This window comes from Camelus dromedarius, chromosome 6 (assembly GCF_036321535.1).
Source record: "Camelus dromedarius isolate mCamDro1 chromosome 6, mCamDro1.pat, whole genome shotgun sequence".
In the NCBI taxonomy this organism is placed as follows: domain Eukaryota; kingdom Metazoa; phylum Chordata; class Mammalia; order Artiodactyla; family Camelidae; genus Camelus; species Camelus dromedarius.
In genome coordinates this window covers 53,930,366-53,953,514 of record NC_087441.1, presented here as the reverse complement: position 1 = coordinate 53,953,514, position 23,149 = coordinate 53,930,366, and the positions used below count along the sequence as shown (strand labels likewise).

Below are 23,149 nucleotides of genomic sequence, written 5' to 3'. Positions count from 1 at the left end.
CCTATCATTCTGTTTTCTATGGTCCCACCAAAATGGCCCAGCCCTGAATCCACTTCTGTTTTCTGGGGAGGGAAAAGGCAGGAGGCTGGCCTGGAGCTCCCTGGGCTCATGGGGAGAGGTGAGAGCCTTGGGGTAGGAAAGAATCCACATCCCAGGCCCAGGAAAAAGTGTAAGGAGACGGGAGGAGGAGAAGGAAGAGGTCTGACTGGCTACGAGACACGCTTTATGTAAAGGAACCTTAAAATATAAAGTATTAATATTAATAAACAAAATGTAAAAACAAATATTACTTATATAATAATAAAATTATAATCCAATGATATAATTTATATAAAAACATATAGTAAATAGTCAATAATATGTACCAAAAATGGTAAATAATAAATGACAATAATTTTCAGGGATGATTGATTCATCCTTTAACTCGTTGTAACTCACCTTTAAAATGATGTTCATTTCACTAAATTTGGCAGAATGGAGCAGATTATAATTAGATAATTTCTGAGGAGAACTAATGTAGTGAGTTGGGCTTCAGATAATACAGGAATTTAATTTATTTTATGTTTTTTTAATTGTCATGTTTGGAATGTCTGAAAAATATCAAGTTAAATGTGTCCTTTAATTTTAGATTATTTTAGCTTTCAGGATTCTTGTTCTACATTCACCGAGTTATTGAAAACATTTAAAAATATTAGACCTTTAGAAAGAGTAAGGGTTTTTTTTTTTTTTACCTCTCTGTAATAATAAATATTCTTTTGCCATTTTATTTTACTTATTTATTTAATTTTTAAATTTTTTATTATTTTGAGTAAAGGTAGATTTATTCAGAGAGACACACTGAAAGGCAAGAGAAAGGCCATGAGGTGTCGGGGTTGGGTGCTCAGACTAAAAGTAGATACACACTCCATAGACAGAGTGCGGGCCATCTCTGAAGAGGGAGAGAGAGGCAGCCTTTTTTGCCATGTTAAATCTCAAGTGTCTGTGTCTGTTACTGTTTGTGTTAGGCTGTAAGAGCCTGGAGTTTATAACCCAGTTTCTGCAAGGACTCTGTGGCAGTGGTAGGTTGCTAAGAAAGTCTCTTAGCTGATTAGACAATGTGCTTTAATTTCTCTGAGCCTCTTTCCTGCTCGGTCGTAATGGATCAATTAAAAATGATGCTCATTTTTAGGTTTGTCAGATTAGAAATAAATGTATAGTATAGTGTAGACATCCTATTTTCAATAATTAAAGAAAATAAGAAATAAATATAATTGTATGAAAAAATGTTTGAAATAATGTGATTTTAATAACAGTGGAATCTTAAGCAAATTATTATATATCAACATCAATTACTATAGTCATACCAATGAGGGTTTGAATAAAATATAACAAATACTATATTTTAGTTAGATTGGAAATCATAGCTCTCTCTTTTACATAAATCAGCAGAAATAGGCACAGCTTAACATATTCCTTTCATAAATGTTTCACCCTGTTACCACTTTTCAAAAGAAAACTTAGACAATAGAGAGACTGTCCAAATTGGAATAAATTTTGCCACTTGGATGTATTAAAGAATGGGAGCTAGATCCTCTAATGAGGGTTGTAGAGCATAGTCCTAGACCACGACCCAGACTATTCAGATAATTTACTTTTCTGGTTAGAATTACATCAGTGATTGAAACCAAAGCCCGGGGTGGGATTGAATGAATACGTAGCCAAGGAGCGATTTCAAGCCTGACAGCGTCATCCTATGACATATTTCCAATTATGCTAAGTTCAAAGCTCCTATAAGAATCTGTTTTCCATTTCCTACTAATTTTCATCCTCTCTCTGTTATTTTTTATCTAGTTTTTAGAAATCTGCTCCTTTGAATAGAAAATCATCTTTCTGTAGGCACTTAGCAAGACATACTTGATTTTAACTTAATTTCACTAATATGCATCTTTGGAAAGAAAGTAAAATCGTTATAAAGGAGAAGTCAACTAGTATGCGTGGTTTAGCTTTTGCACCTTTATTTGATCAAATCTTAATTTTTCCCTTTGGTCATCTGATGCATTAATTTTTACTGTAACTCTTAATTTAGCTATTATCAGTTCTCAAACACATTTTACTTCTTAATCCCTGAAGTTCCGATAAGGTGAAAACACTTTAAAACTTAAAAACATTCTGAACCATTGCTTATTAAGAGAGCATGCAGGCAGAATGCTTGTTATATGTTGATTATAAAACTCTCCAAGGTGCCTCCTTGGGATTCTAAAGTATTACCATCCCGAAGGCCCGGAGTGTGCTTTTTTTGCATTTAGCTTACTGTGCTCTTCTTTCTTGTCTTTTTTATTCAGCTGGAATGCTTGCTGATTCCTCTGCAAACTTCTAAGGCTGAGATCCTGAGGAACCCAGCTGGAGAATGCCGTCTGAACGCTTCCTCAGGTCGGCCCTGTAGGATTCGTCTTTGCTTGGTGTTGTGAGCCCTGAAATAGTCACACTGCACATTCCAAACCAAGTACAGAGCAGGGGCTCAACGTGTATTTGAAGTAATTAAGCAAACCAGTCCGAGTTTGTGTGAGTTTAGTATGTTAGCCTAAGGACCAGCCGCTGAGATCTAATTACTGGCCAAACCTAGGTATGTTTTATGATTCTTTGAATGATACTTCTTTTTATGTTTTTTTGGTTTAATTTAGGATACTAATTTCCCTCAAACAAAAGATATACTGCTATAAAGGTATATGATTTAAAAAATAACCAGAAAACTCTGCATGTATATGACTATTGTCCCCTTTAAAGCAATCACTTTAGGGAGTATAATACATATCCTCAAAATACTCGTAAGATTTTCTTTTAGTACTTATTTAACAGATATCTATGGAGCCAAGAAAACTACTTGGTGCAGATGATCCAGCAGTGAATAAAACAGATACGGCTCCTGCCCTCATAAAATGTATATTCTAGGGGGGGAAACAGATATTAAACAAATCATACCAGTAACAATACAAATGTAATTGCGAAAAGTGCTTTGAAGGATGATAGAATGAGGCAGTAACTTCCTGATGAAGTGCTCTGTAATCTGAGATCTTAACAGAGCAATGACATGGGGCAATGCCCTGGGGCAGGAAGGAGCTTGGCACATTCCCCAAACTCAGGGGCAATCAATAAGAAAATGCAGGGCATTCCTTTGAATATTCTCTGTGGAGGCAAGTCTTCATCATCCTCTGAGGAAACAGTCAAAAGGATCTTCAAATCAAGGAATGAGAGAGGTGATAAGCCTGAGAAATACCTTCTTTTTAAATATGAAGAATTGGGTATGTCTGTGAAATAATGAGACCAGCTCTTTTCCATGATTCTGAAGCTATAGAGGTGACTAGTTCCAAAAATGTGTTCAGAAATGGAGGCATTGCTCCCACTAGTATAGCGCCTCTGTGCTCCCCAAGTGATGTTTTTGCCCTAGAAGGGGGATGATTTTGCCCTCAGGGTACATTGTGCAAAATCTGGCATCATTTTTGGTTGTCACCAGGATTCGGGGTGCTATTGGCATCTAGTGATAGAGGCCAGGGATCCTGCTAAACATCTTACAATAAACAGGACACCACCACACCCACACAATAGCAAAAAATGTCCTAATGTCTGTTTCGCTGAGGTTGAGAAAACCTGCTCAGGACCTAGCGTCCAGCTGGGTTAGCACATAGAGACCGTGCTATCTGTCTGCCACCACCTCAGCCAGGAGATCTAAGTCTAGCTACCAAGATCCACTTGCATTCTTCCCCAGATGATTTTTTACTTTAAATCTTCCATCTCTGCTTTTACTGATGAATTGCGATCCCACTCTGTCCTCCCCAGCACCATCGTCTCTGTGATGGATTTTCTTTCTCTGCCGCGACATAGACCCTCCCTTGCCCACCTCTCAACCCTCTGTGCCCCGTGGAACTGTTGCACCAGGACCACGTATGTGCCCTGCTGCATCATCGACCTCACTCTGAAAAGCTCCGAGCACCTCCTGTCTTCACTCAGACCTGTCTTCCTCTGAGACACCACTTCTTTTTGCCTTTTCAAGTGCTGACATGATTTCTTCACATCTCCTGTGTTTTAGGCAGGGGTAGATAAATTGTTGTCACCCTGGGAAATAGTTTTGCTTCTGGATCATTTCTACTCACCATGCGACAGGCCAGTAATTCGGGAGACGAGGTGCTGGGGCAACTATTAACAACTTTAATCAGAAAGCCAGTAGACCAAGAAGATGGTGGACTAGTTTCCCAAAGAACCATCTTGCCTGAGTTAGACTTCAGGCTTCTTTTATACTAAAAGGGGAGGGCGTAAAGTCAAACATTTCCTGGTTCCAATCACCCTCCAGAGGGGATGTGTTAATTTCTGCCTGCCTGCAGTCATTCACAGGTGGGCCTGGTCAGGATGGTTCCTGGGAGCTAAACAAAGGTATTTTAGCTTAATGCTCATTACCTGGGAGGCAGGGTTCCTAGAGATGGGCCATTATGTATAATTTAAGCTTATAGGCAACATTCCTTTAGTGATTAACAAGCAATAGCTACAAAGGCTAATGTAAAGGAAACAGATCCGATATGGAGTCAGATTTTGTTCTTCCCTATTACACAACAGCAAAACAACAAGGACAGGTTCTTCTGAGGGTGGTGCTCTTCAGCTCTCTCCAGCCCCTCCTCCTCTCCACGGCTGGCAGGGTGGTTTCCCCTCATTCACTGAGCACATGGCACCTGGCTGACAGTCTTCTTCCTCACCACAAACCCTTTACAACGTTCCAGTGCCTTCAGTGCTTGCATAGAAGATCTGTCTGACTTTGTGACCTTAGATCTTCAACCTGCTCAACTCCAAAAACCTTATCCCTCACTGAGCCACCTATTCCCATGGCCGCACCATGGGTCTTCCATCCCCAGCAGTTGCTCTATTTCTCCTACACCAGCCACTTTACTGCTACCAGGACCTCCTCCCCTTCTAGCCTGTCAGTTTGCCTACCCCCATGGTGGTTGTACTTTGATCTTGTCATAATGCCTCACCCACTGGCCCTGCCAGGTTCTACCAATCCATCTACCCTTTCCTTCCTTCATTTCCCTTCTTATCCAGTTTAGATCCTATCATTCTTTAAAATCTTTAATAGTAATCCTTAAATCCTTAATCTCTTGCTCTCTGCATTTTTGATGCATTTACCTGACAAAATCCCAACCCAGATGAACCCACATATCCATGTTTCTGTGCCTACATTGTCCACTGGAGATTGGTTCCCATAAATCTAGATTCAACAAGCCCAAAAAATACCCAGAGTTTTAACACGTGTTTCTGTTCCACTTCCCTCCCTCCTGCTATGCAAAAGGCAGTGCTTTCCCACAACGGAGCCCAGCCCTGCTTCCATGTTTTGAATCCAATCTTTCTTATCTTCTCAGCAACCTTTGACAGTTGGTTATCTCTCTGCTGTGTTCTAGAGACACAGCTGTGCTTCCATTAGCCTCTCTCTGCAGATTGGTTTTACACCTCTATCCAAGACCTGTTTCTGAGCTCCAGATCCTGCAACCAGGCCCACGCTTGTCCTCAGGGTTCTGGCCATGAACATTCTGTAGACTCTGTGTAAGGGCCATGCTCCCTCCTACCACAGGATCAGAGCACCTACTGTTCCCTGTGTGGAAAACTCCTCCCTTTCTGCCATGGTAACTTGTTCTCACCCTGCAGCTGCAGCATGGCTTCTTCAGGGAGACCAGATTATTTGATTAGAGTGTGACCACCTCACTAAACTGAAGGTTCCGTGAGGGCTGCTACAGAGTTTGGTTTGTTCACCATTTTATCTCCAGTACTTGGTACAATACCTGGCACACGATGAGTAAGTGTTTGTTGTGTGAATGTAGGAAGGAATGAAACAAGACTATCATATTTAAGATCCTTTCTGCTTAGTCTTCATTATTACTTGATCATTCGCTAAACGTATTGTATTCTCTTTGCTTATTATTTTGATCATTGCTATTGTTAGCATTAATTTGAAAGCATTTAAATATTATAAAGTGTTCTGTAAAGAATAAAATTAAGTTCCATGCTGGGTTTTTTTTTTTAACAGCCTGTCCACTTAAATAAATAGGGTTGTTTTAATATTAATAGATTTAATTTGTAGTAAAATATTTTGACTATGGAATTGAAGTGATTAAGGTACAGTTTATCAATAGACTGAACTGATACAATCATGTAGAATTCCAGTATTATCAGGTTTTTTGTCCAGCCCTTTTCTTTAGTGTGTAAAGTATTGTCCAGTCCTTTTCTTTGTTGTGTAGTCTATTTAGGAAGTGAGGATCTTTATGCTACTTGACTGTTTTTGATATTTAAGTATGTAATCCCTTATTGGCGACCTTACTTGAAAACCATTTGCATATATTTTGTATATCTAAATACTAAAGAAACATCAATATAGAAATTGACTTGAATTTTTAAATTTGAAATGCAGATGTTTAAAAATCTGACAGCTGTTTTGGAATTTACATCTTACAAACTGACTGAACTCAGTCAAAATGTATGCTACGAAAATGAGACCCTGAGAGATTTCTGTGATCAAAAATGTTAACTACGAACTTGAAGCAGCGATTTGCACTAGCACGGACCTTCACTGGAAGGTGCACCATGTTATGGACATCATGCTCTGCATTTGATTTTTTAGTTTTTACCATCAATTCCAGAATGAAACTTAAAGACTTGAAGTCATGAATAGTCCTGTCTCCTGAGACCTCATTTATTTATCTCCCTGTTACTGGATGCTGACATTTGGCCAATCAAATCATTGCTCCCTGGCATCACTAAAAAGCAATTTCTTGCTCAGGGAGCCTGGGGCTTCCCTTTTGTACCTGGCAGAGGCTGGGCCCTGTGAGATTCAGGAACAGTCATGCATCAGCAGCCTGATGGGTTGAGGTGGAAAGAAATGAGGAACATAGCCCCAGGAAACTTGTAGACTGTCCAATAGAACCATAATGTGAGGCGTGTATATAATTAAAGCTTTTCAAGTAGACATATTTTTTTTTAAATTAAAAAGAAATAGATAAAAAGAATTTTAACAATATATTTTAATCCAGTGTGCCCCAAATATTATCATTTCAGCATGTAATCAATATAAAAATATTAATGAGATGCTTTTGGATTTCTTTTTGCACACTAGGTCTTTGACATCCAGTGTGCATTTTCCACTTAACAGCACGCTGCAGTTTGGACTCCGCACATTTTAAGTCCTCAATAGCGACATGTAGCTACTGGCTATTGTGTTGGACACAGTGCAGTTCTAAGCGATTCCTTGGAGGAAGGGGGATTGGGTTGTCTTGAAGAAGCCAAGTTAGCCTCTGAACTCACTTGTGAATTTTGAGGTGGCATTATTGCTTCCATGAAAGACCTTTCCCAATTTTAGGGTGACACTCAAATCTGTATACCCTTGGGAAGTGCGGCTCCTGTTTTATGGGGTCTTATTTGTTTGTTTCTTTGTTTGTTTTTTTTCCAGTAATTTTGGAAGTTTTAGAAATATGCTTTTTCTTCCATCTTCTCTGCTTCCCAAATAATGGAGGGACATTAATGTACGTTGGGAGGTTTTGTTTGCTAATTTGTATATAAGTTTTTGATGCCAAGGAGCCGTTTGCAAGCATGTGTCTGCTCCCCACCCTAATTTAGACATAGTTCGTGGTCGTCTTTGAATCACCTCCCCCCCGGTTTACAACTGTGGGCGCTGTGACATGGGCCGGTGCCCTTCCAGCTGTGTGCCTTGGCTGCTTGTGCATTAGCATGCAGAGGATTGAGATCTTTTGCAGGTTCACATCTGAGAGTTGAGTGGGAAGTTACTTTCAGAATACAATAATGACTTGTTGACTAATAGGCTTTTACTTCTTGCCAAATGTTGGAGTATTTGTTTCTGCTTTTAAGGATTTGTAACATATTGGTTCCAAAATATTTGGAATCTTGTGCCAAGTGTTGCCTTAAATATTTAGCATGCTGTTTTCTTTAAGCTTGAATATTTCAAGCCCAACTGAATGCTTCTGTGAAATTGGGCATCACAATTGTTTCAGAGCTGAGCCCTTAATCCTTTGCCAAATTTCAGTTTACAGCTGCTCTTTCCCTGGCAAGATTTATTCAATGTTAATAGATCTCTGAAATGCAAATACTGATTCAGTCTCAATAATAAGGACATGCATTGCGGCTCTATATTTGGAAAATGAGTAAGGAAACATTATAAGGCAATTATTTTAATGTATTCTTCTGTTCCATTACAAATGAAATTTCAAAATACATTTATTTAGCATTTAACGTGATATTAAAAGGGAGAAAAGTTATGAGAGTTTCAGATAAATGTTCTAAGATTATAATAATTAAAATCTATTTTCTATCCCCAAAGTGCAAAGATAAATGTGTTTGAAGCATGATTTCAAACATGTCTTATTACTATCTCATGTTATTATGTTAATGTGTATTATTTTTCAATGGTAACTTTGATTTTGAGATTAACTGTGCATAATATAAGTATAAAATTAATATGGACATAGTGGGGTTTTTTCCCCTCTAGCATAGATTTTTGAGATCTTCTTTAGAGATTATCATTTTTTGGTTTTGTTTTGTTTCTTTTATTTTTTTAAGCAAGAAGATGAATTACATTGTTATGTTCATGGTGATAGGGTCTCAAAATTTCTGATCTTGGACATTCAGTTTTTTTTAATCTGTGAAATAGAGATAATACCTGCCTCATAGGATTGTTATGAAGTTTACATGAAGTAATGATTTTAAATCACTAAGAATAATTCATGGAACATAATAAGAGCTTTGCGTTTATAAAATATATAAAAATGTTATTCTTTTAGGAAGTATTTTTCAAAGACTAGCCTAAAGCTTACTTAGCTGATACCATATTTCTATTACTATTCTATTCCTTCATTTCTTTAATTGAGCCATGCTAATTATTCTCCATTCTAGGCTTTGCACTGCAATTTGTATACGTATTATTTATGCTTCTGAGTGTGGTTTTCAATTCCTGACTTTAAAAGTCTGCCTATAGCTAGAGCCACTAGATGAATATTCGATGACAGTCACCATTTCAAAACTCACTGCTGCATTTCAGCTGAAAATAATCCTCCCATCTTCCCACGAGAACTTCCTATGTCATCACCTCCTGTCAAGTTTTTTTTTTTTTCCCCAATAGTTCTGACATTTCTGAGGCTCCCCACTCAAAAATGTCCGATAAATCCTACTGGCTGCACTCTGGCATTTCACAGGAAGCATTTGGTTTACCTTAAGGTGGTGATTCGTGCGGAACTGTCATTTACCAGCCAGCTGGCACCACAGGCTGGGCAGAGCCCTGTCAGTAAAGCAGCCGTGCAGACTAGGATGGTGGCGGCTCCCTGGTTCCCCTGAGGGGCTCTTTCTCACTCGGAGGGTGGGACTGGGTACAGCAGTTGTCAGGACGGGAGAGAGAAAGCGCACTCATCCCTTTGGTATCTTTACTCAGTTTTAAGAAGAGTCCACAGGCCAGAAATGATGATTGGGTTGGATGATCCTCATTTTCATTCTGGGAGTAACTTACAACTGTGCAGCTCACTCGTCTTAGTCCAGCGCTGGTCCTGAGATTCTGGATGCAGTGAAGGTTTTCATGTATCTAAGCTGAAATTGTTCAAACTGTCAATAAGTTCAGTTTGTATTTGGAATTTATAGTGTGACTTCTGCATTGTTTTAGGAAGATTTGGGGTTTCACCCAGGAATTTTGAAAGGACATGGAATGAATATTTTAGGTTGGGGTATGGAGTGAAAGGGTAAGTTTCACAATTTCACAAAATAGAACAGAAAATAGATTGCATAGTCATTCGTAAGTCTAGTACAATGATATCGCACTGGTATTGCAGGCTGATCATATAGATATATTTTACTTTCAGCCTTAAGTTTTTTCATTTACAATGGCATTTCTTTTGATGTTCTCTTAGTGGTGCATAATTTCCAAAATTTGATAATGAGCTGTTATGGTTTAATTAATGGCTTTTTAAATGAAATGGTCATTAGCAGTCCTGTCTTCCCTACCCAATATTTGCTCAGTTTTGTTTTATTTATTAATAGAGTATTGTGTCTTTTGGGAGACTTGGTAACTAGCTTCCTGTATCTCTGGTGAGCCACACAGGTCCAGTGGGTTCTGTGTTGGATCAGTGCATGGCAGTGATCATGATCTGAACTTGTGCTGACCCCACATAGGTGGTACAAAGCTAGAAAAGGAATCAGGGAGCTAGGGAGGGGGTCCCAGAATGGAAGGAGTCATGCACACATGTACACACATCCAGACACACATCCAGAGAAAGCTTTACACTCAGAGATATATACTTACCAAGGGGACAGGGGCCCAGAAGCAGGTGCTCACAGGCCTGTAGACATGGGCCAATACACAGACAGAGATGGACACACACACACAAACACAAATTCTGAAGGAGAGGGAGTAGTAGGAAAGAGAAAGATCACGTAGGGGTGAGGAAAAGAGAGAATTAGAGAAAAGGAAAGCAAGAGGATGGTGGAGAGAAGGGAATGAGGGACTAGAAAGATCACACTACTGTAGGTGCTGGAGTCCACATTCCCTGAGTTGCTGTTGAAGGAGTGAGGGCGTGTCGGGTGGCCAGGGCTGGTGAGAGCTAGAATGTTGACTTGATCCCTCTCTTTCGCAGTATTCAAGAAATGCTGACGGGCCAGAGGCTCTGCCACTCGGAATCTCACAATGATAGCGTCCTGGCGGCACTGAATCAGCAGAGAAGTGATGGCATCCTCTGCGATGTCACCCTGATTGCTGAGGAACAGAAATTCCACGCTCACAAGGCAGTCCTAGCAGCCTGCAGTGACTATTTCCGGGTAAGTCGAGGTAGTTTATTTGTTTCTCTTAAGATAGTCAATAAACAGAGGATGACAGAGTTTCCTGAACTGTCGCACAGCCATCAGCCAATTAGATAATAGCCCCCAGAGTTGTGAATACTGGGGAGCTTTCCAGGCCACGCTGAGACTGGGGCCCCATTGGGATCCTTCCTGGGCTGGACACTGGATGTCCCTTCAGTGGAGAGCAGACCACTCCTGTGCACTGGAGCCGAGAGGTCTTTGACACTTTACCACCTTAAGTGTGGCATGTAGTACTCCATAAAAGGGTGCAGGCTGGGGGCAGGGTGTTTCTGGATTCCAGATCAAAAGGACAATCCATAAAACAATTTATTTTTTGAAAAGTCCCTAAATATATGTGGTGTTTCTGATTTTTTAGTTTTCTATGCATGTTCTTGTCTTAGTGCTTTCCAACTCTCTGCCCTAGGGACAGAGATGGAATTGCCTAAAGGATCTTAATAGTCAACACGTGGGCGTTCGTATAGCTGAAGACTGTAGTCTTGTTTAGTAGAACTCTGGAGTTTGGTTTCCAGTGGCCAACACTATGTAATGATGTTTGTTGTTGTTGTTGAAGGTGAAAGTGTATAGTATGGTCATATCTAAATTTGATGTAATTTATTTAGTATTTCCTGTGATTCAGGTGGTGGACAAAGGACTTTATATGCATATCTCATTTAATCCTCACAACAATCCATTTTATAAACATATACACGTACTATAAAAATCCCCATTTTATGTGCAAGGAAACTGAATCTCAGAAGTTAAGTGATTTGAGGTAACTCAGAGGTTAAATAATAAGTCACCTAATTCCAAAGTGGCAGATTTTCCATTGAAATCCATGTCTGACACTTAACCAGCATCTTGTTCTACCTCTTATATGGGTATAAGAATGAAAATCTTAACAATTATTAACCAGAAATTTTTGATATATAAATTTCTAAATATGTATTATTTAATTCTTATTTAATTTGCTTTTCAATGTTATTTCAGTTAATTGGTGATTCAGAACATAATAGCATACAATCTCTGTATAAATGACAGTATAAATTTAATTGTAAATTTAAAAAATTTTCCTTCCCGATGTTTTCAAAATGATACAGAAACTAACTCCAGCCTGGGGTGATTTGTTGGTTTTATTTAGAAATTTTCAACAGTAATCTTGTGTTTTGATGTTTAAGAGACAATATTAACTGTACTCAATTGCCATCTAGCAGTTAAAGAGAATGTTCCAAGATGCCAAATCATAAAAGAAAGATTTTTTAAAAAGTGTTTTAAATGTGATGAAACCTGGTAATATAGAGAATAAGGAAGTAATTACTTAAAATATCTCTCTAAAATTAAAAGTAGGGATTGAATTCTAAACTGCAGAAATGAAGCAGAATATCTGTAAAATTATCTTCTAGTTTCATTAATACAATGTACGTTTTATACACTCTCACATTGTCAGGCATTAGTTTTCCAGGAAGCTTATATTACTTGAAGGGCTCTTGAAACAACGTAGTTTGGCTTGTTATATGTAACCCGTGCACATTATGTAATTGAGTTTTGTCTTCTTGTAGACCATAATACAGCCCTCTTGGTACCTAGCTTCTCTCCTCTTAGGTCTCTGTGGGTTGGCTTTTGGATTGAATCTGAGGTTTGGTTTTGCGCATGTGTGTATATGAGAGAGAGAGAGAATGTGCAGGCAAGTGCACCTGTGTGAGTACCAGAGAGCACTTCCCTTGTTGCTGGCATTTAACAGTGTTGGCTGCTCCTCCAAGTTTTTCATCTTTTACCACAGTCCCCCTCGTACTGTAGTATGTCATGCACAGAGTGCCTCCTTTATAACACCAATGTTATAAAGTCTGTGAAGAAAGCTTTATTATTCCCATTCTGCAGGTAAGGAAACTAAAGTGCAGTATGTTTAAATAACTTGCTCAAGGACTGCCAGATATTAAGTAGGAGAGCTGATTTTCACACACTGGAGCATTTGTCTCCTTGAGGACCAAGTTGTGCTTTTCGTACTTAACTATGTACCCTGCTGGATTCAGACACAGTTCCTTCAGTCTCATGACCTGCTTGTGAGGTGAAATTTCAGTGATATCTGTATTGACTGTTCAGATAGAGAAACGAAGACAAACTTGGAACCACTGGCACTTAACTCTTTTCTAGGCACGGTTCTAAGTATTGTAGTTACACAATATTTAACCAGACATAGACTGAACCCTCTGGAACTTGTAATGTAGTTATTATACTGGAAGTCATTTTTGCCTTATACCCTGTATCTTTGTTGACTTTTGTTGCATAACAAACCGCCCCAAAGCTTAGAAGCTGGGTAGTTCCTCTGGTCTGCCCACTTCCCTGATCTATGCTGGATTCACTCACACATCGGCAGTTAACTGGAGAGTTGGCTGGAGGCTGGATGGTCTGAGCTTGCCCTGTTCACCTATATGGTGAATGGCTGGCTTGTGGCTGGGGTTGTAGGGGACACTGGGCATGTATTTTTCACAGACAACCTGTTTGGACCTTTTCATGTGACATCTAAATTCTCAAAACAGCAAGAGGGCTAGATTCAATGCACAGATACCTTTCAAACTTCTGTTTGTGTCCTCTTTAGTAAGGTCCCATTAGTCAAGCAAGTCACATGGCTGAGCCGAGTCGGTGTAAGAAGGTATACCAAAGGACACGGATGCAGGCAGGGGAAGAACTTGTAGCCATTGTTGCAACGTACCACTGTCAAGAACTGTGAAAGATCTGTGATTTCCCCAAGTTTGAAACTAGCATGTTAGTCTATCATAGGTTCAGAGTTGCTGCTAGAAGACATGAAACTCGTAAGTCACACAAAGTAGGTTGCCTTGTAGGAGAGGATCATTGAGCATATGGAACTCAAATCTTTTATAATGGGTAGGAAGCATGTCTGTCATTTGCTCTGGAGGCAAACATTACTGTACAGGACAGTAAGCATGCCTACCCTTGGCTCTGCAAGTCACATGGCATCTCCCAGGATTGTAAGCAAAACTGCTATTTGCCTTGAAGGGAGATACTGGTCTGTCATCCAAGGTTGTTTGCTATAGAAACATCCTTGAAAAGAGAGCTCAGAGCCTGGGACAGTCGGTGCCTCACTCACAATACATGCAGAAATGTAAGAGACCCATGGGAATAGTCTCTCCAAACCACATGCTAGTTTAACTAGAATAATGTTTGTCTTCCTTGTGTCTTATGCTCTGTCACAGTGAAACACCTGGAAACAGTATCCTGTTTCAGCAATTTCTATATCTCTCATAATGCTTATAATGTTGCCTCAGACTTAATGAGTGCTTAATTAATATTTATTAAGTGAATAAAAAAATGTTTTTTAATTCTCAGAGAATTTCATGTATATTTCAGTGTTTAACATCCTGCATATAAAAATATGCAAATTTTTCATGGATTTTTTTCTTTCTAGTGATCTGTTTAAATTAATTTAGGTACTTTGACCTAAACAGATTTTTATACTCTGTATTCAGATACCTGGCATATTATTTCAAAGCTAAAGTAATTGTTATGCTTCAGGAAACGTGGGACAGTGAGAGTGAGGAGAAGGCCTCAGTTTTGATGTAAACTGTTCCTTTACGTTGATCTGAGAGTTGGTGTCAGGTTTCTTACTTAAAATATGAATAATGAACAGCTGAGCACAAAGTACTATGGCTCCCTATGATTATCAACATTTTAAATGAGAGGGTGAAAACACATTCTTTAGCCAAGTAATGATTTTTTTAAAAAAAATTAAATTTAGGCTTAATATCAGCACAGCATGGCAATAGTCAAATGCTATAACTGTGTCAGACGAGGGACTTTTGTAAGAGTGAACAGTAGTAGTGAAAGAAGAAAGGGAAGAGCTTAGGAGTCAGATCTGAGTTTGAATACAGCAGTAGGGACTGTTTCTCTCCGTTTCCCATACTTCCTGACAAGTAGTGGATGCTTATCTAATTAATTTTTGTTGGGTTATTCACCATCTTCACTGTTTATTCTTTGAGCATAGGCAAGCCATCTTGCTTCTGTGGACCTGTGTTTTTATCTGTCAATTGGTGATCATCAATCACAACTCTCAGAATAGGTTGAAACAGATTTAAGTGAGATAAGGTATAGACTGCACTAAGCACTGTGTCTGATACACAGCAGACCTTCTGTAAAAATTAAGCATGACGATCTCCAGGTCTATTCATGTTGCTGCAAATCTCATTATTTTATTCTTTTTCATGGCTGAAGCTGACGTCTCCTTTCTTTTTGCTTAGAACATTCCAGTAGCCATTTAACTTTCTCCTCCTCTAGTTGTCCCTTGGCACACAATTGTGCTTATGACTGTGTGATTAACTTTTACTCCCCTGCTCAGGTCCTTTGGGCTCCTCACTGCATGTCTGGAGTGTGCCTTCATGCTGTGTCATTATCATTCATCTTCGTCTGTGTTCTCCCATCTGTTCACTTAATGTTATGGTCATAACTGTTCTCCACACACTCTATTCCACCTGAGGGCCTTTCTACTTCTCAGCCTCACTAACGACCATTCCTGCTGCTCACCTCTTAGTCTACCTTGTCCAGCTTCCAAGGTTCATCACAACCAACAAGTGTGAAGTCCACCCTCTGCTGCCTCTCTGAATTCATATGCAAGGTCCCTGTTTTCTAAGGCCTTTAAACTGTAGCTTGTATCCCTCAAGGAATAAAAGATCAACAGAATGAAAGAGTAACCTACAGAATGGGGGAAGATATTTGCAAACTATCTTTCTGATGATGAGTTACTAGCCAAAATCTGTAAGGACTTCATACAACTCAATAGCAAAAAACCCAAATACTATGATGTAAAAATAGGCGAAGGATATTAGTATCCACTTTCCAAAGAAGAGATACAAATGACCAGCAGGCACATGGGCATGAACAGGCACATGTTCAACATCACTAATCAGGGAAAACGACCTCACACCTGTTAGGATGGCTATTACTAAGGCGAGAGGTAAAAACTGTTGGTGAGGATGCAGAGAAAAGGGAACCCTAGTACACTGTTGGTGGGAACGTGAATTGGTGCAGCCACTATGGGAACCATTGTAAAGGTTTCTCAAAAAGTTAAAAATAGAACTACCATATGATCCAGCAGTCTCACATCTGGGTATGTATCGAAAGGAAATGAAATCAGGATCTCAAAGAGATATCTGCACTCTCCTATTCATTGCAGAATTATTCGTAATGGCTGAGATATGGAAACAACCTGTATGTCCATGGGTGAATGGAGAAAGAGTATGTGGTGTGTGTGCTAGAATATTATTTACCCATGAGGAAGAAGGAATTCTGCCATTTGCAACAACATGGATGAACCATGAGAACGTTACACTACGTGAAATAAGTCAGACAGAGAATGACAAATATTGTATGATCTTACTTGGAGAAACAGAAGTGAATGGTGGTTGTCAGGGGCTGGGCACAAACTTCCAGGTGTAAGATGAGTAAGTTTCTGGGGAATCTAATGTGCAGCAGCAGGGTGACTATAGTTAACAATGTTGTATTGTAGACTTTCAGAAAGTTCCTGAAAGAGTAGATCTTAGAAGCTCTTAGTGCACACATGTAAGAAAGGATAACTATGTGAGGTGATGAATGTAGTAACTAACCTTATTGTGGCTATTGTGGCAATCTTTTCACAATACATACGTGTATCAAATTATCACATTGTATACCGTGCACTTATATAATGTTATATGTCAATTATATCTCAATACAACTGGAAATTTTTTTTTAAGAAAATGAATTGAAGATTATGTATCATGTATTACCATCTCTTTCACCAGTAACCTCTCTGAGCGTGACTGTGACTAGCTGAGGACTAGTGAAGTCCATCAAAGTACTGTTGAACAAAACTGAATGAGGAAGTATTGACCCAGAGGTAGCAGGAGAAATTAGGGGCCCTGTGATCTGGAGTGTATGTGAGAGATGGGGACGAGTGTCAGCCTCCTACCCACTTCCCTGCAGCAGCCCTGGGCTGTGGGCCACCCCGTGTCTTCTGGAGGCTGTTGTTTGACATTTGCTGTCTCCAGCTTCAGTCTCCATGAATGCCTACACTTTCTGGCCAAGGAAGCAGATGCCTTGACTGTCTAACATCACTTCACATATGTGATGGTAAAGTGATTCAAATATGACATTTTGCAAAGTTAAATATTTAAGCATCATTTTCCATTAGAGCCTGAGTGTGCTCTGCCTATGTAATGTTTAGTTTTGAGAGAAGAGGATAAAGCCCACAATAATTTTTAAAAAATCCATGTTCCATGTATTTTTATAATCATACTCTCCAGTCACTATTTGATTAAAATGGCATTAAAGGCTATCAAATGAGTACATAATGTATAATTACAAATAAATGTTTTTTTTGATTCAATAAGCATTTGTTACCTACCTCCTATTTTCTAGACACAAAATGAATTCATGGTCTGGTAGGAGATACAGACAAGTGAACAAATAACTACAGTGTAGTGTAATTATGTTAAGGGTTTGGGGGGTGTTGGGGGTGGGGCTTGAACCTTGTTTTTATCCCTCTTCCTCTCTCTGGCACTCTCAGTCAATAACAACAGTAATAATAACAACTATTAATTGAGTATTTATTGTGCTACAGACACTTAATTCTAAGTTTTTTATGTGTATCAATTTATTTTATTTTGTAAAGAAACGTAAGATGAATGGTATTGCCATCACCATCACCTTCACCATCACCATCATCATCATCTCCGTTTTAAAAATAGAGAAAAGGAGATTTAAATTTAAATAACTCACGTTAGGGGCATGGAGAACAGGTAAGTGAGAACTGGTGGAGGCCTGACCTGAGTAGGGAGCAGATGCGGGAGAGGAGGGGTGTGTGGGGAGTGCTGTGGAGGAGGTGGATGGGCTGGGCGTAGTGGGTGGAATCCACAGGACACTGTAGTGGGCGATGAGGGAGAGGAAGCACTTAAGAATGAGTGAGGTCCTGGCTGGAGGATCAGGGATGTTGGGAGCAGGGGACGCTCACACTCACTGCAGACCTGAGGTGTGGAGGTGGTTGGGAAAGGAGCAGCTGCAAGGCATTTTGAAGGAAGCTGTACCATTGAGGGAGGAAGCGGGGAAGGCTGGGTGTGAGGGGCAGAGCCAGCGCCGTCTTTTCTTTTCTGATCGTTGCATCCCCAGTGCCCGCTACAGCTTCTGGCACCCCTCACACCCTCAGTCTTGCTTCTCCCCTGTCGGGGGTCTGACAGGAACAGTTGCCTACTGTCCTGTGGGTGGGGCCTGACCAGTCTCCTTCTCAGAATGTTCTCCTTCAGAGCACACATTATATGTGCTATTTGTTTAACACATTAGTTTGTCTTATTTCTTAAGCAAGTTTCCTGTAAAGACTTGAAGGTGATGGCACTGCTGACGTTAAGACGTGTAAATGCGACCATTGTTGGGTTCATGCTACCTCCCATTTGGTGGATTTATAGACTCCTCGTTGACATTTCTGATGTTCAGAAATCATACGTAAGACATGCTGTGTTCATCACATTGAGGATAAACAGCAACATACCACCGACTGTTATTTTACTTCCAGCCGCCAAGCCTGCAGCCTCCTGCCTTTACTCCCTGCCTGTTCCTGAGCCTCCACTGATTCTATGAGCTCCCAACATGCTTCCAATAAACTATCTTTCTGCTTAAACAAATAAAATTAAGACTAAAAATACATTGTACATTGTATACTGCCGAATGCTACCTGTATAAATATCATAGGACTTTTAATAGTCCTTCTTTGTCTCTTGTTCACTCATACCTGCCACAGCTTCGTCCCGGGCACCTTCTGGGCGGTCATTGGGCTCAGTGCTGTAATGAGGAGTCACTCATCTAATCTGCAGGACTGTTGTCACAGTCTGGTTAGTACAGCCCTGAAAAATTAAACTTTAGCTGAAAGTGACTTAAAACTAACTTCCTTAAAAAAAATAAATAAATAAAAATTGTAGTAAAATAACCGTCACATCCTTCAATACCTATAGTAATCGTTTTTAGTTTACCTTCTTGCTGGTTACTGTAAGTATATAAATTACTACTGTCCTAAAGAACAAAGCATTACTCTGCAGTTACTTAATTGGTGCATGAATATCACTAAAATTAAATCCCACAAAGTTCAATATTTTCCATAATCAGTTTCACACTGGCCTGGCCTGTGATTAATTACTTTGCTTGAGGCCAGACCCAAGCACTACTGAGTTCAGTGGTTGTTGGGGTTTATGCTGAAATGCAGCCTGGCTAATTCTTGCACATTTGCACACTACTGTGTGTTTCCTTTTCCTAACATCTGCATTTCATGTATCAATGACAGAGGCACCAGAGTATCATTCTTGTAGTACATTTGATTTATACATTATATGGTAAACTGATTATTGTATTCTATCAAATGAATACTTGCTTTAACATTCAATGTTATCACATCTGTTTACAGAAATAATTTAAAAGTAGAAATAATTTAAAATAATTTTAAAATTATCCCTACTATATTCTTTTTCTGATGGTAAACTTATTTCACTCTATGCAACAGTGAAATAATTTGTCTCTAATTTTTTTTATTTTTAATATTTTAAAACATTTCCATTTAAATTTTCTTAGATTGTACTTAGTAGTTAGTATTTAATTTTATTTAATATTTTTAATATGGTAGCTATTACTACTTCACAAATCAATGTGCTTCTTTAACATGGTAAGAACAGATTAACTCTGTGGTTGATAATAATGCCAAATGATCCACATAATTCACTATTTTCTCAGTTCCATAGATATTTACTGAGCATCTACTATGTACAAAAGAAGTTTGTCTCGATGTTGCAAGGGGTACACAAAATATCACCACTGCAGCTTCTGTGCAAGAAGTAAAGGTTGAGACAGAGCTTGGGAACATAAGAGACTGCACATCAGGAGGGAAAAGAGAAAGCAGAAAAAATGTCTGTGGTTAGACCCTAAAGGATGCCTTTTATTTAGGTGGCAGAAAGAGTATGAGAAGATGGCCAAGGGGACAGAAAAAGTCAAAGATATACAATCAGCATGTACATTTTAATCAAAGCTCCAAAAGAATATTGACATATTCTGCAGAAGATCAAGGAAGATGCAGAAAAATTCACTGTTCTTAAAGAAATTGGACTCAGCAGTGTGAGAAAGGAAGCCAGCATCTAAGGGGTGGTGTATAAAAATATTGATCAGTGCTACTTGAGGTCCATGGACCAGGGGCAGTCTGTGAAATGATTGTTAACTGTCTAGGCTTATGAGCTTCTGAATATAAATCAGCTATATTATGAAACACTGCAGTAGTTCAACTGGCATTTTTTCACAGGAAGTCTTTCTCAAGAGAGCAAGTAGTGAGCTTATTTGCGTTTTCTTACCTTGTGTCGGATGGATAAGGAGCAGTTTGAAGTCAGCCTGTTTTGAAAAGCATTACAAATAATAATAATGTAGATACAAATTATTAGCAATGTAGATAAGTATACCATAATATACAAATAATAGCAATGTAGATAAGTATACCATTTCATTTTTACTTTTATTTTTTATCCAGTTTTGTTGAGATATAATTGTCATATAATATTGTATAAACTTAAGGTATATAACGTGATGATTTGATCCACGTGTATGTTGTGAAATGATTGCCATCGTAAGGTTAGTCAACACATTCATCATCTCACGTAGTTACCTTTTGTGTGTGTGGTAACTATTAAGATCTACTCTCTTAGCAACTTCTGTCTATAATACTGTGTTGTTAATATAGTCACCATGCTGTAATTAGATCCCCAGAACTTATTTATCTTTTAAATGGAAGTTTATACTCTTTGGCCAACATCTCCTCATTGCCCCCATTCCCTAGCCTCTGGCAACCAGTGTTCTACTGTTTCTATGATTTTAAGATTCCACTTACAAGGGAGATCATACAGTATTTGTCTTTCTCTGTCTGATGTATTTCACTTAGCATAATGTTAGTAAGTTTTATCCATGTCACAAATGGCAGGACTGACTTCTTTCTCACAGGTGAATAATATTCCCTTGTGTATGTATACCACATCATCTTCGTCCATTTATCTGTAAAAAAGGCATTTAGTTTGTTTCCATACCTTGACTATTGTAAATAAAGCTGCACTGAACATGGGAGTGTAGACATCTCTTCAAGATCCTGATTTCATTTCCTTTGAATATACCCAAAAGTGGGATTGCTGGCTCATATTCTATTTTTAATTTTGGGGGGAATGTTCATACTGTTTTCCATAGTGGCTACACCCATTTATATTCACACCAACAGTGCTCAAGGGTTCTCTTTTCTCTGCATCCCCACCAATACTTATTTCTTACATTTTTGATAATAATAATCCTAGCAAGTGTGAAATGACTTCTCACCGTGGTTTTGGTTTGCATTTCTCTGCTGACTAGTGATGTTGAGCACCTTTTCATGTACCTGTTGTTCATCTGTATGTCTTCTTTGGAAAAATGTCTATTCGGATCATCTGTCCATTTTTAATTCAGGTTGCTTGTTTATTTATTTTTGCTGTTACATTGTATGAGTTCTTTATTTAGTTTGCATTTTAACCCCTTATCAGATACATGATTTGCAGGTATTTTCTCTCATTCTGTATCTTGCCTTTTCATTTTGTTGATGGTTTCTTTTGCTATGCAGAAACTTTTGAGTTTGATATGGTCCCATTTGTTTATTTTTGCCTTTGTTGCCTTTGCTTTCTGTATCAAGTTTAAAAAATTATCACCAAGATTGATGTCCAGGAGCTTATTGCTTATGTTTTCTTCTAGGATGTTGAGAGTTTTTGTCATGAAAGGATTTTGAATTTTGTTAAATGCTTCTTCTGCATCCATTGATATGTTTATATATTTTTGTCTTTAATTCTGTTAATGTGGTGTGTCATATTTAATTGGCTTATGGTGAACTCTCCTTGCAGCTCAGAGATAAATCCCATTTGATCATGGTGGACGATCCTTTTAATGTGCTATTGAATATGATTTGCTAATATTTTGTTGAGGCTTTTTGCATCCATACTGATCAGGGAAATTAGGCTGTATTCTTCTTTTCTTGTAGTGCCCTTATCTGTCTTTGATGTCAGGGTAATAATTGCCTCATAAAACCAGTTTGGGAATATTTCTTCCTCTTCTGTTTTTTGGAAGAGTTTGAGAAGGATTGGCATTAATTCTTCTTTAAATGTGTGGTAGAATTCACCAGGGAAACCATCTGGTCCTGACTTTTCTTTGTTGGAAGGTTTTGATGACTGATTTTGTCTCCTTGTTCATTATTGGTCAGTTCAGATTCTGTTTCTTCATAATTCAGTCTTGGTAGCCTGCATTTCTAGGATTTTATCCATTTCTTCTAGCTTATCCAATTTGTTGGTGTGTAATTGTTTATAGTAATCTCTTATGATCCTTCATATTTTGTGGTATCAGTTATAATGTCTCCTCTTGTGTTTCTGATTATATAAACTATGGTACCTCCATACAGTGAAATATTATTCAGTAATAAAAAGAAATGAACTATCAAGTCATGAAAAGACAAGGATGAACCCTAAATGCATATTACTAAGTGAAAGAAGCCAGTCTGAAAGATACACAATTATGTGATTCCAACTATATAGCATTCTGGGAAAGGAAAAACTTTGAAAACAGTAAAAAGATCAGTCATGCCAGTGGCCAAGGGGAGGGAGGGATAAACAGATGAAGCAGTTTGGGGGGCAGTGGAACTAATCTGTATGATACATTATATGGTAGGTGTGCATCATTATGTGTTTGTCAAATTCATAGACTGTACAGCACTAAGAGTGAACCTTAGTGTCAACTGTGGACTTTGGCTGATAATAATCTGTCAACGTTGGTTCATCAGTTTTCCCACACTAGTGGAGTATGTTGATGGGAAGGGGACATGTGGAACTCTCTGTACTTTCTACTCAGTTTTTCTGTAAACCTGAAACTGATCTAAAAAATAAAATCTATTAGTTTTTTTAATGAAAGAAAAAAAAATACTGCAGGTACCTCACTGCTTTCTCGTAATTGTTTTAAGAGAAGATGACCTTCGAATTTTTTTTTTTAGCGTCAAGTGAGCAATTAGGTTGTAACCGTGGAACATACTGCTTTGGGGAAGAGACAGCTTTAATACAGTAAGTCCTGATTCTGAGAATAGCAGGAGTGGATATGTTAAGGTAGTGGGCAGCACCCTGGTGATGATCTGGCTTGTTCTTCCATTAAAGGGCATCACCATTCATCTGGACAGTGTGCTGAGCACCTGTATGTGCAGAACACTGTACTGACTCTGTTGCAGGAGGACGGTGCAGGTACCAGCCTG

General features: G+C 38.7%; 1 protein-coding gene across 6 annotated transcripts in view; it reads left to right on the top strand.

Annotated features, from left to right (window-relative positions):
• Positions 1-23,149, top strand: part of KLHL32 (kelch like family member 32) — a 186,663-nt gene that overhangs the window by 38,034 nt on the left and 125,480 nt on the right. For all 6 annotated transcript variants that reach the window (XR_004138209.2, XM_010983909.3, XM_010983914.3 and 3 more), the window contains exons 2-3: positions 2,322-2,409; positions 10,641-10,821. Coding sequence is in view for 5 of the 6 variants with exons in the window: in XM_010983909.3 (XP_010982211.1) it covers positions 2,387-2,409; positions 10,641-10,821 (204 nt within the window). In the remaining variant the exon portion in view is untranslated. The remainder of the gene's footprint in view (positions 1-2,321; positions 2,410-10,640; positions 10,822-23,149) is intronic.